We start from the raw sequence: 12,521 nt of genomic DNA, 5'->3' as shown, positions 1-12,521 counted from the left end.
GAGAGGGTAGGTGGGCTGAGGCAGGGGCAGGAACGCGCCTCCTCTCCGCTAGGAAGAGTCCTATAAGCCCTGACCCTGCCCACCTGCCCCATGCTCCCTTCCAGCCTCTCTGCTCTTGGACTTGAGAGGCAGCCACACAGAGCCACCTCCCAATCTGTTTTCTCCGCCCTGGGCCAGCAGAGGATACTGCTGAGTAATCCCAAACTCACGGTGGCTCCTTAGCCCTGAAAAGGGGGGACAAGCTCAAGGAAACCTACTGATCGGGTCCATGCCAACGTGGGAGGAATATCTGTGGTTTCCTGGTAATGGTTGATACTCTACTGGACTCTCCCCTCCCCTGCCCCAAATACCCCAGCTCCCCCCCCTTCCCCCAGACAACCACAAGGAGCTCAGTGCCCCCTTCTCTGCTTCCCACGCACCTGGGAACACTCTCTTCCCAGTCCCCTAGACACCAAGTCACACAGAGTAACAGCAGACGCCCGCCGGATTCCCAGTCATGATGTTGCATCAGCCCCCACCCTACCCAAAATATCCTCACCCCCACCACCTCCTCTCCTCTCCAGCCATCTCCATGGTGACAGCAGCATGACTAATGACATCCTATCAGCTTCAGACTCAGGAGCGCAATTCTCCCTCCCTCTTACGCCCCCCCACCCCCCCCCGCACACCGTCCCCCCCCCCCCCCCCCCCGGGATTTCTGCAGATTGGATGCAAACCAACAGTGCCAGGGACATTCTCGAGAGATTTCCAGAGGCAGGGGTGGGGAGTGGGTTGCATGTCTTAAAAAAAAAAAAAAAAAAAAACAGTTCAACAAACCAAACCCCAACTGCACCCAAAACCATCCAGCTGAGAAAGCAAAAAGAATCCAAACAAAACCCACACAGGCCTGAGAATTCATTGGCCGCCCACACCCCCGCCGCCCCTCCCCCTCAGCGGCTGCTACACACACAGTGGGAGATTAAGGGATCACCAGAGGAGACCCTTTATTTTTATCCAATCCGGTCAAACACTTCACCGCCACCACACACACGCACACGCACGCACACACACAAGGTACCTTGACAGCCGCTCCTTGTCCCCACGGCCCGGCTCCTTCACCAGCCTTTATTTCCACCTGCAAAAGAAGCCAGAGGGACGTGTGAGCCAGGCGGGTACCGGGAAGGCAGCAAAGTCCTCCTGCTACAGCCCCCAGCCCGGCCGGAGGGGAAGAAGGCGAACGGGAGGGGATACAGCCTGGGAAAGAAAGGCTATCAGGGACCATCTTCCTGCCTCCAGCTGCCGCCCGGATCACGGCAGACGGGCTCCTCCGCCTTGCAGTGTGTTTTTGTTTTCATTTCTCCTCTGAGAATCCCCCCGAGATCCGAGAGGACGGCGACCCCCGGCCCGCGTCCGCCCGGCCATCCCCGGCCCCGCGCGCTCTACCTCGGCCGGCCTCCTCTGGTGCATTGGCCGGCGGGCCTCCCATTATCCCCGCCGGAGGGAGCGCACGGAGGGAGGCACTGCAGAGGAGGCGGCGGCCAGCTGCCGGCTGCGCTCCCCTCCCCGCCGCGGGGCTGGTGTGCGAGGGGGCGGCGCGCTCGCCAGCCAATCCCCGTAGCCGGCCCTGCCCCCGCCTGGCGGACCTGCCCAGCCGGGAGGCGGGGGCGCCACCGAGGGTGCTGCTGAGCCGCGCTGGCTGCTTCCCAGGCCCGCCGTGCCGCTCCCCAGCAGGCTGGGGCATCCCAGGGCACCCCCGGCCTCCTCCCGCGGGGACCCCGAAGGTAGTAACCCAGAAGGCGTCCTCTGCACCTCCAGGATCAAAGATGACAGACTGCGCCTCCGGGCGGAGCGGAGCGGACCAGACGCCGGGGGGATTCCCGCTTCGCCACTCTCTAACCCCAGCATCATCCTGGCAGCAGCTAGGACGGCACCAGGCCCTGTCACAAGGGCATGAAGTGCAATAGCCCCTTCATCCTCAAAAAAGAAGAAAAAGCCCAGGCAGCACAAACCTTTACTCCATTCTGCAAATGAGGTGATAAAATAAGTGAAACAACTTACCCAAGGTGACGCAGCTAGGAAACAGCAGAGCCGGGACTCGGAGCCAGGTCTGTCGGCTCTGAAGACCATACTCTTAACAGCTATGCAGGCTCTCTGCTCCTCCCTGCTCCAGCGCCCACCTCAGAAAACAGGCTCCTCGGAGCCCACACCTCCTGTGTCAACCCTGCCCTCCTCCACACACACAAACACCCACACCTCACTTTAGGATCACCCCCCAGCCCCACCAGAACATACCTATCCAAGACAGCCTCCCCACCAACACCCCACAATGGGTTCTCCACTCTTAGAGAGGCTACAGGAGGTAACCCCCAAGATCCCAAGGGTCCCCAGACCTCAGGGCTTCCCATCTCCTGGAAAGGCAGAGGAGGGGAGGTAGCCCAGACCCCAAGAGCTCTGGCCTTCCAGTTTCCAGACTCAGCCTTTGAAAGCTGCATCAGAAGACTGAAAGGAGGGCAGGATGAGAAAGAACAGAGAGGGGAGAGGCAGACCCTGCAATCCACTCCTAGATTTACTTCCTGGGCCACCTGGGGCACATCGTTCCCCACCCCAATCCCTCCCTGTAGTTGAGCACCCCAGAGCTTCTACCTCCCAGGAAGGGACTTCCACACACTTTGGTACCCACAAACTCCAGGCTCCATCACTACCTAGCTGGTTGTAACTTACCTCTCGTAGCCTCTCTTTGCTCATCTTATAAAACTGAACTACAAATAGCAGCTACCTCATCCAGTTGTGAAGATTCACTGCAGGTGAATCAATTTCTGGAAGAGCTCACTGGGTGCTCCTTCTCATTCTCACAGATGAATAAGCTGAGGCCAGGGAGAAGTGACTCACAGGATTAGTTAGGATGTTTGAGAGCCCCTGACCCAGTGATTCGCTCTCCTACCCACGACACCACAGATGCCTAATTGCTGTCCCCTCCCCGGGGGCCCAAAGGGGGTACTCAGAACAAGATGAGCTGCCTTTGGAGAGACAGCAAAGCTGGCCTCCAGTGAGGAGACTCCAGGAGGCATCAGGGCCCACACCTGCCTCCCCCTGGGAACACAGGGCAGCCCTCCTGGGCTCCTCCCAGGGCAGGGAGGGAGGCAGGTGGCAAAGCATGGCAAGGAACAGTGTCCTAAGCACGGCTCAGGTGGAACAATGGGTTTCTGTGCCCCTCAACTTTGACAATGACCAGGCCAAGTGGAGTCCCTCCTTTATCCTGGTCCCCAAAACCCCTGCCCTCACACATACCCCCCAGTCTGCTGCTGGATAGGAGAGACAAACAATGCTTGGACAGTAACAACTAGTACGGTTGCTGCAGCGGCTGCCACAGTTTATCAAGCCCCTGCTACATGCCAGGCCCTGTGCCAACCACGTTGTAGGATCATCTCATTTGGCTTACTCCACATACAACCTCATCTCTAACAGGGCAACGGATGGACTTTGCGATGTTAACTTACTTACCTGTCAACACAGCTGGTGAGTGGTGGGCTGGAATTCAAATCTAGGTCCTTCTCTTTCCAATTCTCTAAGTTCTGTCTGTCTCTGCCAACCCCAGGGAGATACAAAGAAGACCGAGAGCACTTGAACCCAATCACTTCCCTTTAAGCTATGGATCTAGTAATGTTTTCATGCCTCAGAGACTTCCCGGTGCTGCTCCTTCTGCCTGGATCCCTCTCCACCTCCCCCGATCTGGCAAGCTAATGTGGTACAAGACTTAGTTTAAACATTGCCTCCCCCTGCCAGTTTCTCAGATCACCAAGCTCCCATGAGCAACATCTGCTCCTCCCGGGTCCTGACAGAGCAGTGTACTGCCTCTTCCAGGGCACCAGTCACAATGAAGTGCAGTTATTTATTTACACGGCAGTCCTCCCACGTGGGCGGGGGCCCTGTCTTCCTTACTTTCCTAGGCTCTGCACAGAGCTGGAATGTGCTGAGCCAAGTTTCTACACAAGGAGGGTGGAGAGGCAGGAGGGTGGAGAGGCAGGGGGCTGGGCACTGATATGTAAAGGCCCCTCTTCTGGTCAGCCTTCTCCCTGAGGTCCTCAAGGATCTGAGAGACACCTGCTGTCCTGGGAGGGCAGGACCTGCCAGAACTGAACTGTGATCTACTCCCAGACTTGCTCAACCAGCACCTATCTTCCTCAGCAGCCTGAAGGAGCTACAGAGCCAAGTTCCCATCCCAACTCCTGGCTCCACTCATCTCCCGGTGGTAATTCAGCCCTACCCCAAACACAGGTCCCCACCCTGCCTTCCAGCAATCCTCGGCTATACCAGAGAAGTAGCCCAGAGGAGGAGCCCATGGTCCCCCAGGCAGTCCATCTGCTCCCATCCCCATCTCACCCTGGCCTCATTCCCTCTTCTGAGGCTCGTGGAATGCCAGGGCTCAAGGGAGTCACAGAGGTGCATGCCAGGGCCACTGTGCCTCCAGCCGGTATGCTCTTCACTCCCCTCTTGATCCTCCTCCCATCTCTATCTGCCCCCTTTTCTAAATTTTGCACTTCACAGTGACCACTCACAGGTACTTGGAACCCCTCTGCATGGGGGCCAAGGGTACCTCCCCTCCCCCCCTACCATCACAACCCCCAGACCCTACTGTGCTCCCAGCAGGAGGAATGGAGCCATAGCCCTCCCCACTGGAGAGGTGAATGGATTTACTCGCTTTCAGGACACACAAAATGCCCTAACACTGAGAATCTCAGGAACATGGATACCCACAGGTCAGATTCCACACAGATATTCAAAGACGAAGGAACACAGACACGACCAGACCCATTCTTGGGGGAATTTACAAGAAATCAACCAAGCACCAACCCCATGTCAGGCCCCACAGAGCATGATATACTGTATCTTTTTTAACTCTCTAAACAAACCAACGAGACAGGAAATATTTGTGCCCATTTTACAGACGAAGAATTGGGATACAGAGAGGCTAAGTATCTTGCCCAAGGTCACACAGCCAGAAAATGAATGCACAGGGTTCTTGCCACCCCCTCACTTGCAGCAGCACAGCCAAGGCTGCTCTGTGTTGCTCTATGATTTTCATATCCACCTACCTCTTCTAGAGCTGGTAGAGGGTAGAGGGAGACAGGCTTCTCATCCTCCCTCACCATGGCTGTGTCCTGAATGAGGTCACTCTTCACAGGGCTTTACTTCAAAGCTCTGTTTAAGCCCTGCTTCCTCCAGGAAGCCTTCTCTGATTACTCCAGTCTTCTGCCAACCAACAGCGCTTCTAACATTTCTCATCTGACCCCTGGTACTGTTATCTGTCTCTCTGTGTGTCCTGCATCTCCAACCAGAATGACTGGAGTTGTGCCTCTCCAAAGCCCCTGCAGGGCTATGCCTACGTTCCACACACTGAAGGCACTTGGAATTGACTATGAGGGAAGTCTGTGACCTCCTTTTCTCTCCATCACACAAAGGATCCTGCCAAAAAAAAAACCCAACACCCCCTCCACCTTCAGAGCCTATGTTTGAAGTCCCCGGTGTCCACGCATCAATTTCCACCCAAGTAATTGCCGCCCATCACACACACATCATCCCCTATATTTGAAACTCTTTGCGGTTGTCATGGGAACTGCCTTTGCCTTCATTCACTGATCAGGCCTCACAATTAGCTTTGGCAGCGGAAGTCTGTGTCAACGACAATCACAGGGAGGAGGAGGCTGAGGAGGAGGAGCAGCAGCAGCAGCAACAGAAGAAGAAAAGATGCTTCTCTCCTTGGAGATGCGGCAGAACCAGACTGAACCAAGGCACCCAGCAACACTCGAGGGAAACAAGTCGGAGCCAGCCAACAACTCCATCTTCGTGCTTCCTACCACTAAACAGCATGCATCCAGGGCCTCCCAGGCTGATAGGTAGCAGGTGACACTCTGCCTATACCCTACATGCCCTTCGAGATGCTTGTGAAAAGGTCTTATAGTCTGTGAACCTCGTCAGGGTCTCCTCGCCCCAAATTCAACAGCCTTGAACCACCAAATGTTCCAAAGACCTAAGCAAATAACAACGGACTGTATGATGCTGTTGAGAAGGTGGGGCACAAATGCTGAGCTAGAAACCCAGGGACACCCCAGCAGAAGACTTCCAAGAGGAATTAACACAAAGCGTCTAACCTTCCACCTCTAGGATTCTCACGTGGTACCCAGCAATTTGTCCTCATCCTTCCACACCCCTGCCGCCAGCATCAAGTAGCATCTCTACACACTGCAAGATCAGGGAGGTGCTTCCCCCTCCTGGAAGTCCTTCTCCTCCTCATCCTTCACATGTCACTACACTCTCAAGACATGTTCCTTCCCTTCCTGGCTGGGCTCTATGGGCCCAAAGGTGACTAAGGCCAGTCTCTGCCCTCAAGGCATCCCTCCCTTTTAGCCCTATCAGAATGTACTGTAGTTATTTGTTTCTATGCTTGTCTCCCTCCCCAGACAGCAAGATCATTAAGGACACACGGAGTTAATGTGCCTCCCTTTACCCACCGCTCAGACTCAGTGCGGCACCCAGCAAACAGCTAGTCCTAGGCGAGGTTTGCTGAATGGGGCCAGGAGGGCTGCCTGCCTGTCTATAGGTCAAAGCAGATGATGTCCTGCCTCGGGAAGCTGAAGCAGCACCAGAGAGAGGGGCTGGCTGCCTCCAGCACAAGGGACCTTGTAGATCCTGGCACCCAGGTTACACCAGGAAGGTGTCTCTCTCTCCTTGTCCTCCTGGCAGCAGTTCTTCTCCCACTGGCCCTCACAACCCCCTCTCCCCTCACTGCACCCACCCCATCCTGCAGCATGAACGCAGTACAGGCGGGACCCAGCCCTCACAGTAAGAGTCTGCCGTCCCTCTCTCTTCTAGGGCTTCAGGATCATTCCCAGCATCATTAAGGGAACTGCGGCACACAGAGCTTACCTTAAACGGCAGATCAATCAATAAAAAATAAGACAGGAAAGAGCCACCCATGTCCTCCCCAAAAGAAAAACTCAGTAGTGGAGCAGACTCTAGTCTAATATTTTGTTACTTCTTTTTGACCCAGCATCTCTGTACTCCTTTCCTGAGACTTCCTCCACCCAGCAGTAATTAGGAGGGGCAGGAGGCATGGAGGACCCACAGTCTGGCCAATACCACCAAATAATTCCATCCAATGCAACTCCCCATCCATTCTGAGAATCTGGAATTGCTGCTCTAGCAGCAGTAAGAGATGCCTTATTTTGTCCACTAACACCCTCGTTAGGTGTGGTAGAGGTAGGACACAACAGAGCTAAAATTCGTACAAGTCACAGCCAGCAGTGCAGGAACAGCCATCAACAGCACCCCAGCTGCATGCTGGTGCTACCTGAAGCAAGCAGGCAACAAACCCCCATACCTGTGGCCACCTGAAGGCCAGCCAGTTATCCCACAATGGGCTGCCGGCCTTCTTTTCAATCCCTCCCTCAGTGGTTAATAAAAACTTAGGTTATCAAGCCGGTCATGGTGGCTCACGCCTGTAATCCCAGCACTTTGGGAGGCCAAGGCAAGCAGATCACCTGAGGTCCAGGAGGTCAAGACCAGCCTGGCCAACATGGTGAAACCCTGTCTCTACTAAAAATACAAAAATTATTCAGGTGTGGTGGTGCATGCCTGTAATCCCAGCTACTCAGGAGGCTAAGGCACGAGAATTACTCAAATCCAGGACTGGAGGTAGCAGTGAGCCAAGATCATGCCACTGCACTCCAGCCTGCGGGACAGAGCAAGACTCTGTCTCAAAATAAATAAAAAAAAAATCTTAGGTTATCAGATTTCCTATGCAAATGACAGGAGACAAGGCCACCAAGGGATTTGTCCACCCTGGGTGTGGCAACTGTCTGTGCAGTGCCTATGCCCCGCACAGACATAGGCAGAGGCCCATAGCAACTCTAAAGGGCTCTCCCAGAAATAGCCAGCCAGGTTGCAGCAGGGCTCAAAAGGAAGATGAAGGAGTCTCTTTCCTTTCCAATACCTCCTCTCTTCCTGAGCATCATCCCCTCATTCCAAAAAGGAGCTGTAAAGAAGTGAAGGGGAATGGAGTGGGAAATTAGTGACAACTCCTGAGACCCTGGACCTGGTCTTTCGGCCTGCCCAGTCACCACACTGCCTTTTCCAGAACAAGAAAACCCACAACAGAGAGGACAACTCTGGCAGGACCCAGGAGATAAGTTTGGAGCTGGAAGTCAACATGAACACAGCTCAGTGGGGCTGCTGACCAAGACTGTAGGTGGGGAGGAGTCCTTTTCCCCACTAGGGATCCACAGAGAGCCTCTGGGTGGCGCACACCACCTCACTCCTGTCCCTGTGCTCTCCCATAGCAGACAAGTAAAGCATGCTCGTGCCTTCAAGGAGAAGCAGTGGACTATGCAGTGGGTTAGAACCCAGGAAAGTACTGTCCAGAGACCTCACCACTTACCTTCGGGGTGGGGACTGGGATCTCAAACCCTGAGAGCTGCCAATTCAGACAGCTATTTCCCCAACCTAAAAAGAGCCCTTGGTGAGGGTTCAGAGACCACACAGGGTCACTCTAAGGCTGGCTCCCAGCACTGTCCTACAGAACCTCCTGTGATGGCAGAAATGCTATCTGCACTGTCCAATACATGAGCCACAAACCACTAGCCACATGTGGCTAATAAGCATTTGAAAGTCGACTAGTATGACTGAGTCACTGAATTTAATCTTAACTAATTTAAATTTAAATAGCTACCTGTGGCCGATGGCAACTATATTAGACAGCTCAGGTAGGGCACGCTTCTTAAATCTGGGGAGGTCCTGAATACTCTTGACAATCTGCTAAAAACCACGGACCTCTCCCGTGAGAAAACACACGCCTGCACATTCACATAACATTTGGCTGAAATTTTCAAAACAGTTCACAGACCTTACCCCAACTGAGGTCTGAGATTAGGTCTAGGTCTAAGATTAAGTCTAAAAGGTGACCAAAATGCTGCAGTCTAAGATACATACCTCTCTTGCACGTAGTCATCTAAAAAACATGAAAATAGGCCGAGTGCAGTGGCTCATGCCTATAATCTCAGCACTTTGGGAGGCCAAGGTGGGCGGATCGCCTAAGGTCAGGAGTTCAAGATCAGACTGGCCAACATGGCGAAACCCTGTCTCTACTAAAAATACAAAAATTAGCCAGACGTGGTGGTGCACACCTGCAGTCCCAGCTACTTGGGAGGCTGAGGCAGAGAATCACTTGAATCATGAGGCAGAGGCTGCAGTGAGCTGAGATCATGCCACTGTACTCCAGCCTGGGCAACAGAGCGAGACTCTGTCAAAACAGACGAAAAAAAAGAAACATGAAAATAGACCTGATAGGCCGGGTGCAGTGGCTCATGCCTGTAATCCCAGTGCTTTGGGAGGCCAAGGCGAGTGGATCACCTGAGGTCAGGAGTTCGAGATCAGCCTGGCCAACATGGTGAAACTCTGTCTCTACTAAAAATACAAAATAAGTCAGGCATGGTGACACGTGCCTGTAATCTCAGCTACCTGGGAGGGTGAGGCAGGAGAATTGCTCGAACCTGGGAGGCGGAGGTTGAGTGAGCCGAGATCACACCACTGCACTCCAGCCTGGAGGACAGAGTAAGACTCCGTATCAAAAACAAAACAAAAAAAAAAAAAAGAAAAAAAAATAGACCTGATAATATACTTCACATAATCTTAGCAAGAGACCACCAAATGTGAATCTCCCTCCCAACCTTCCCGCAACCCCCAGGACATCCTCATAACTTCCCTGCTAGGCAGCACCCAGACTCATGCAGGCACTGGTCACACAGGACCTCTCAGAGCTAGTTCCTCAGTGCTGGAATGGTCATAAATGCTAGACAATTCTTTTTTCTAATGTGGGTTCAGTCTGTCTAATAACTTTCACCCACTAATAAAACTCCTGCATACTCCCTCCAGTGAGGGAACTGACCTCCTCTTCGTACAAGCTTTGCCTGAGCCTGTGTTCCTCTACTCATCAGCAGCTGAACAGCCCTGCTTCCTTCAACTGTCCTGCATGTGACCACTCTGACAGATTTCAAGGCAGACTGTCAACATTCTTTTTTAGAGTTTCAGTTATTTCTACCTGCTAGGAAGCCAGAGTTCATACATTTCTTTTTTAAAACAAGTACAGGCCTTTGCATTTGCCCTGATTAAATCCCATTGAGTCTTACTGGGACTCACTGTACCTGACTGCCCCAACCTCCTTAGCCCCTTGTTCTATCACTCAACGTAATAACTACATCATCACTGCCACCCACCTACCCACCATACCCACAGATCTGACTCGCCTACTACCTCATCTTGTGAAAAGGGCACACATTGATTCTGCTTCATAAGCTTCCAGATCGTTCCATGAGACCTAAGATTCTATGGACACACCTCTTCCTCTGCACAACCACCACCATCTACTACTGGGTCACGGAGCTCCAACCTCCTGAATCAGGCTGCTGAGCAGCAAACATCTTCTGAGAGCCCTTTCCTGACTGTTGTCAGAATAAATACAGGAGTTCTCTGATAACTTTGTAGATCAGTTTTATTAATAGGTTTTACTGATAACTCCCTAAACTACAAGGAAACAAATGCCAGAAGAACAAGCAGAAACATGCAGTAAATCTCAAGAGGTCCTTGTCTCCCCAGCTTAGAGGGTCAGGAAATGGGTTGGGTCATCCTCTTTACCCTTGCTGGCACTTGGAATTCTTTGCCTGTTCATCACAGCTTATTTGTCACCACCCCCACCCTCCACCCCACTCGCTCCATGTCCCATGCCCTTCTGGTCATAGAAATGCTGTAGACAGCTCCTCAAACTTTCATAGACATACAAATCACCTGGGGATCTCGTTAAAGTGCAGATTTCAATTCAGCAGGTCTGGGGTAGGGCTGGACATTCTGCAGTTCTATCAAACTTGCAGGTGATGCCAATGCTGCTGGTCCACTGAGCAGCAAGGTGGAAGTCAGGCTGTGGAACATGCAAGTGTCTCAGGTGAGCAATTTGCCATAGAAGAGTCCAGGTAGGTGCCCATCACCTCACAGTCTCTCATCTGCATCAGAGGGTTTCCATGCTAACTACACATTAGGTACACCTGGGAGCCCCAGACCAGTTTGGTCCACCCTGCATCAATTAAATCAGAATCCTTTGGGAGTGGGGCTGAGGCACCATGTTTTGCTACGTTTCCCAGGTGATCCCAATGTGGAACCCCTGATCTACATGGTTAACAGACTGAACAGGGCAGTCATATCAGTGCCCTCCAAGATGACTTTAAGTCAAAAACTGGACTTCTCATCTGTCCAAGCTGGCAGGAGATGCCATCATTTATTTACAGAAATCTAGATCTGTTCATTTGCCTCAGCTGCTTTGAAAAGAACCACAGGCACCCTCAAAGTTTATCACTTGCCTTTCTAAAGTTTCACAAAACACCTTTTAAACAATCTGTTCTAGAACTGTCAAAAACTGACATTAAGATTATATATTTACAATTTTCAAAATCTCTTTGAGAAATTGGACTTTTAGCCCATCTCTGGTCTTTTGGCCCTCTTTCAATCATCATAATTCCATAAAAATTGTAATTCACCAGGAGTTCACCAGCCTGTGCAAAATAGCGAGACTCTGTCTCTATTTAAAAAAAAAACAAGGGCCGGGCACGGTGGCTCACGCCTGTAATCCCAGCACTTTGGGAGGCCAAGGTGGGCAGATCACCTGAGGTCAGGAGTTCAACACCAGCCTGGCCAACATGGTGAAACCCCATCTCTACTAAAAATACAAAAATTAGCCAGGCGTGATGGCACATGCCTGTAATCCCAGCTACTTGGGAGGCTGAGGCAGGAGAATCACTTGAACCGGGGAGGTGGAGGTTGCAGTGAGCTAAGATCATGTCATTGCAGTCCAGCCTGGTCAACAGAGCGAGACTCCATCTCAAACAAAAAAAAAAAAAAAAAAAAAAAAAAAAAAAAAAAAAGAAAAGAAAAGAAAAAAAGATTGTGATTTTGCCAGAACATCTGCAGGTGTTCAGTAGGAAGCGAATGACTCAGACTTGGGTAGGGTAGCTGGCTGGCTCTGTTTTCCCCAGGTTATATCTTCTGACACCACAGGGCCCAGTGTCTGTCCACTCTCTCCATCCCTAGAAAGTTGCAAGCCTACCTCTTCCTTCTCACTCTTGCTGGAACCATATACAAGACATTGTTATCAGCATTTTCCACCAGCCTTAGCACATTCTGGCCACTGGACTCCCTGATGCTCCTCTTAGGGGCTCAGACCACACTCTTGACTCTGCTTCAGTGCCATGTCCCCACTTTCCACATAATGTGCTTGGCCTTTTACCCCCTCACTCACTAGAGAACAGCCCATACAGCCAGGCAGATGGCTCAGTCCTTCCCCAGTCCCACCAACACCTTTGTCTTGAAGCTATCATTCACGACTGTTCTATCAGCGTTTCCTTTTTTTTTTTTTTTTTTTTTTTTTGAGACAAAGTTTCACTCTTGTTGCCCAGGTTGGAGTGCAATGGCGCAATTTCAGCTCACTGCAACCTCTGCCTCCT

General features: G+C 52.1%; 1 protein-coding gene across 5 annotated transcripts in view; it reads right to left on the bottom strand.

Annotated features, from left to right (window-relative positions):
* The window catches only part of TET3 (tet methylcytosine dioxygenase 3), a 125,963-nt gene that overhangs the window by 106,597 nt on the left and 6,845 nt on the right, over positions 1-12,521 (bottom strand). For 2 of the 5 annotated variants that reach the window (XM_055243717.1, XM_063617486.1), the window contains exon 3: positions 1,058-1,114. In XM_055243717.1, the coding sequence (XP_055099692.1) occupies positions 1,058-1,114 (57 nt within the window). Of the gene's footprint in view, positions 1-1,057; positions 1,115-1,422; positions 1,533-1,788; positions 1,970-3,480; positions 3,585-12,521 lie in introns of those variants that run through there. The other 3 variants (XM_055243723.2, XM_055243715.2, XM_055243721.1) reach the window with 3 other exon arrangements.

Source organism: Symphalangus syndactylus, chromosome 14 (assembly GCF_028878055.3).
Source record: "Symphalangus syndactylus isolate Jambi chromosome 14, NHGRI_mSymSyn1-v2.1_pri, whole genome shotgun sequence".
Classification (NCBI taxonomy): Eukaryota; Metazoa; Chordata; class Mammalia; order Primates; family Hylobatidae; genus Symphalangus; species Symphalangus syndactylus.
The sequence above is the reverse complement of the archived record's forward strand: the minus strand, read 5'-3'. Positions and strand labels throughout refer to the sequence as shown.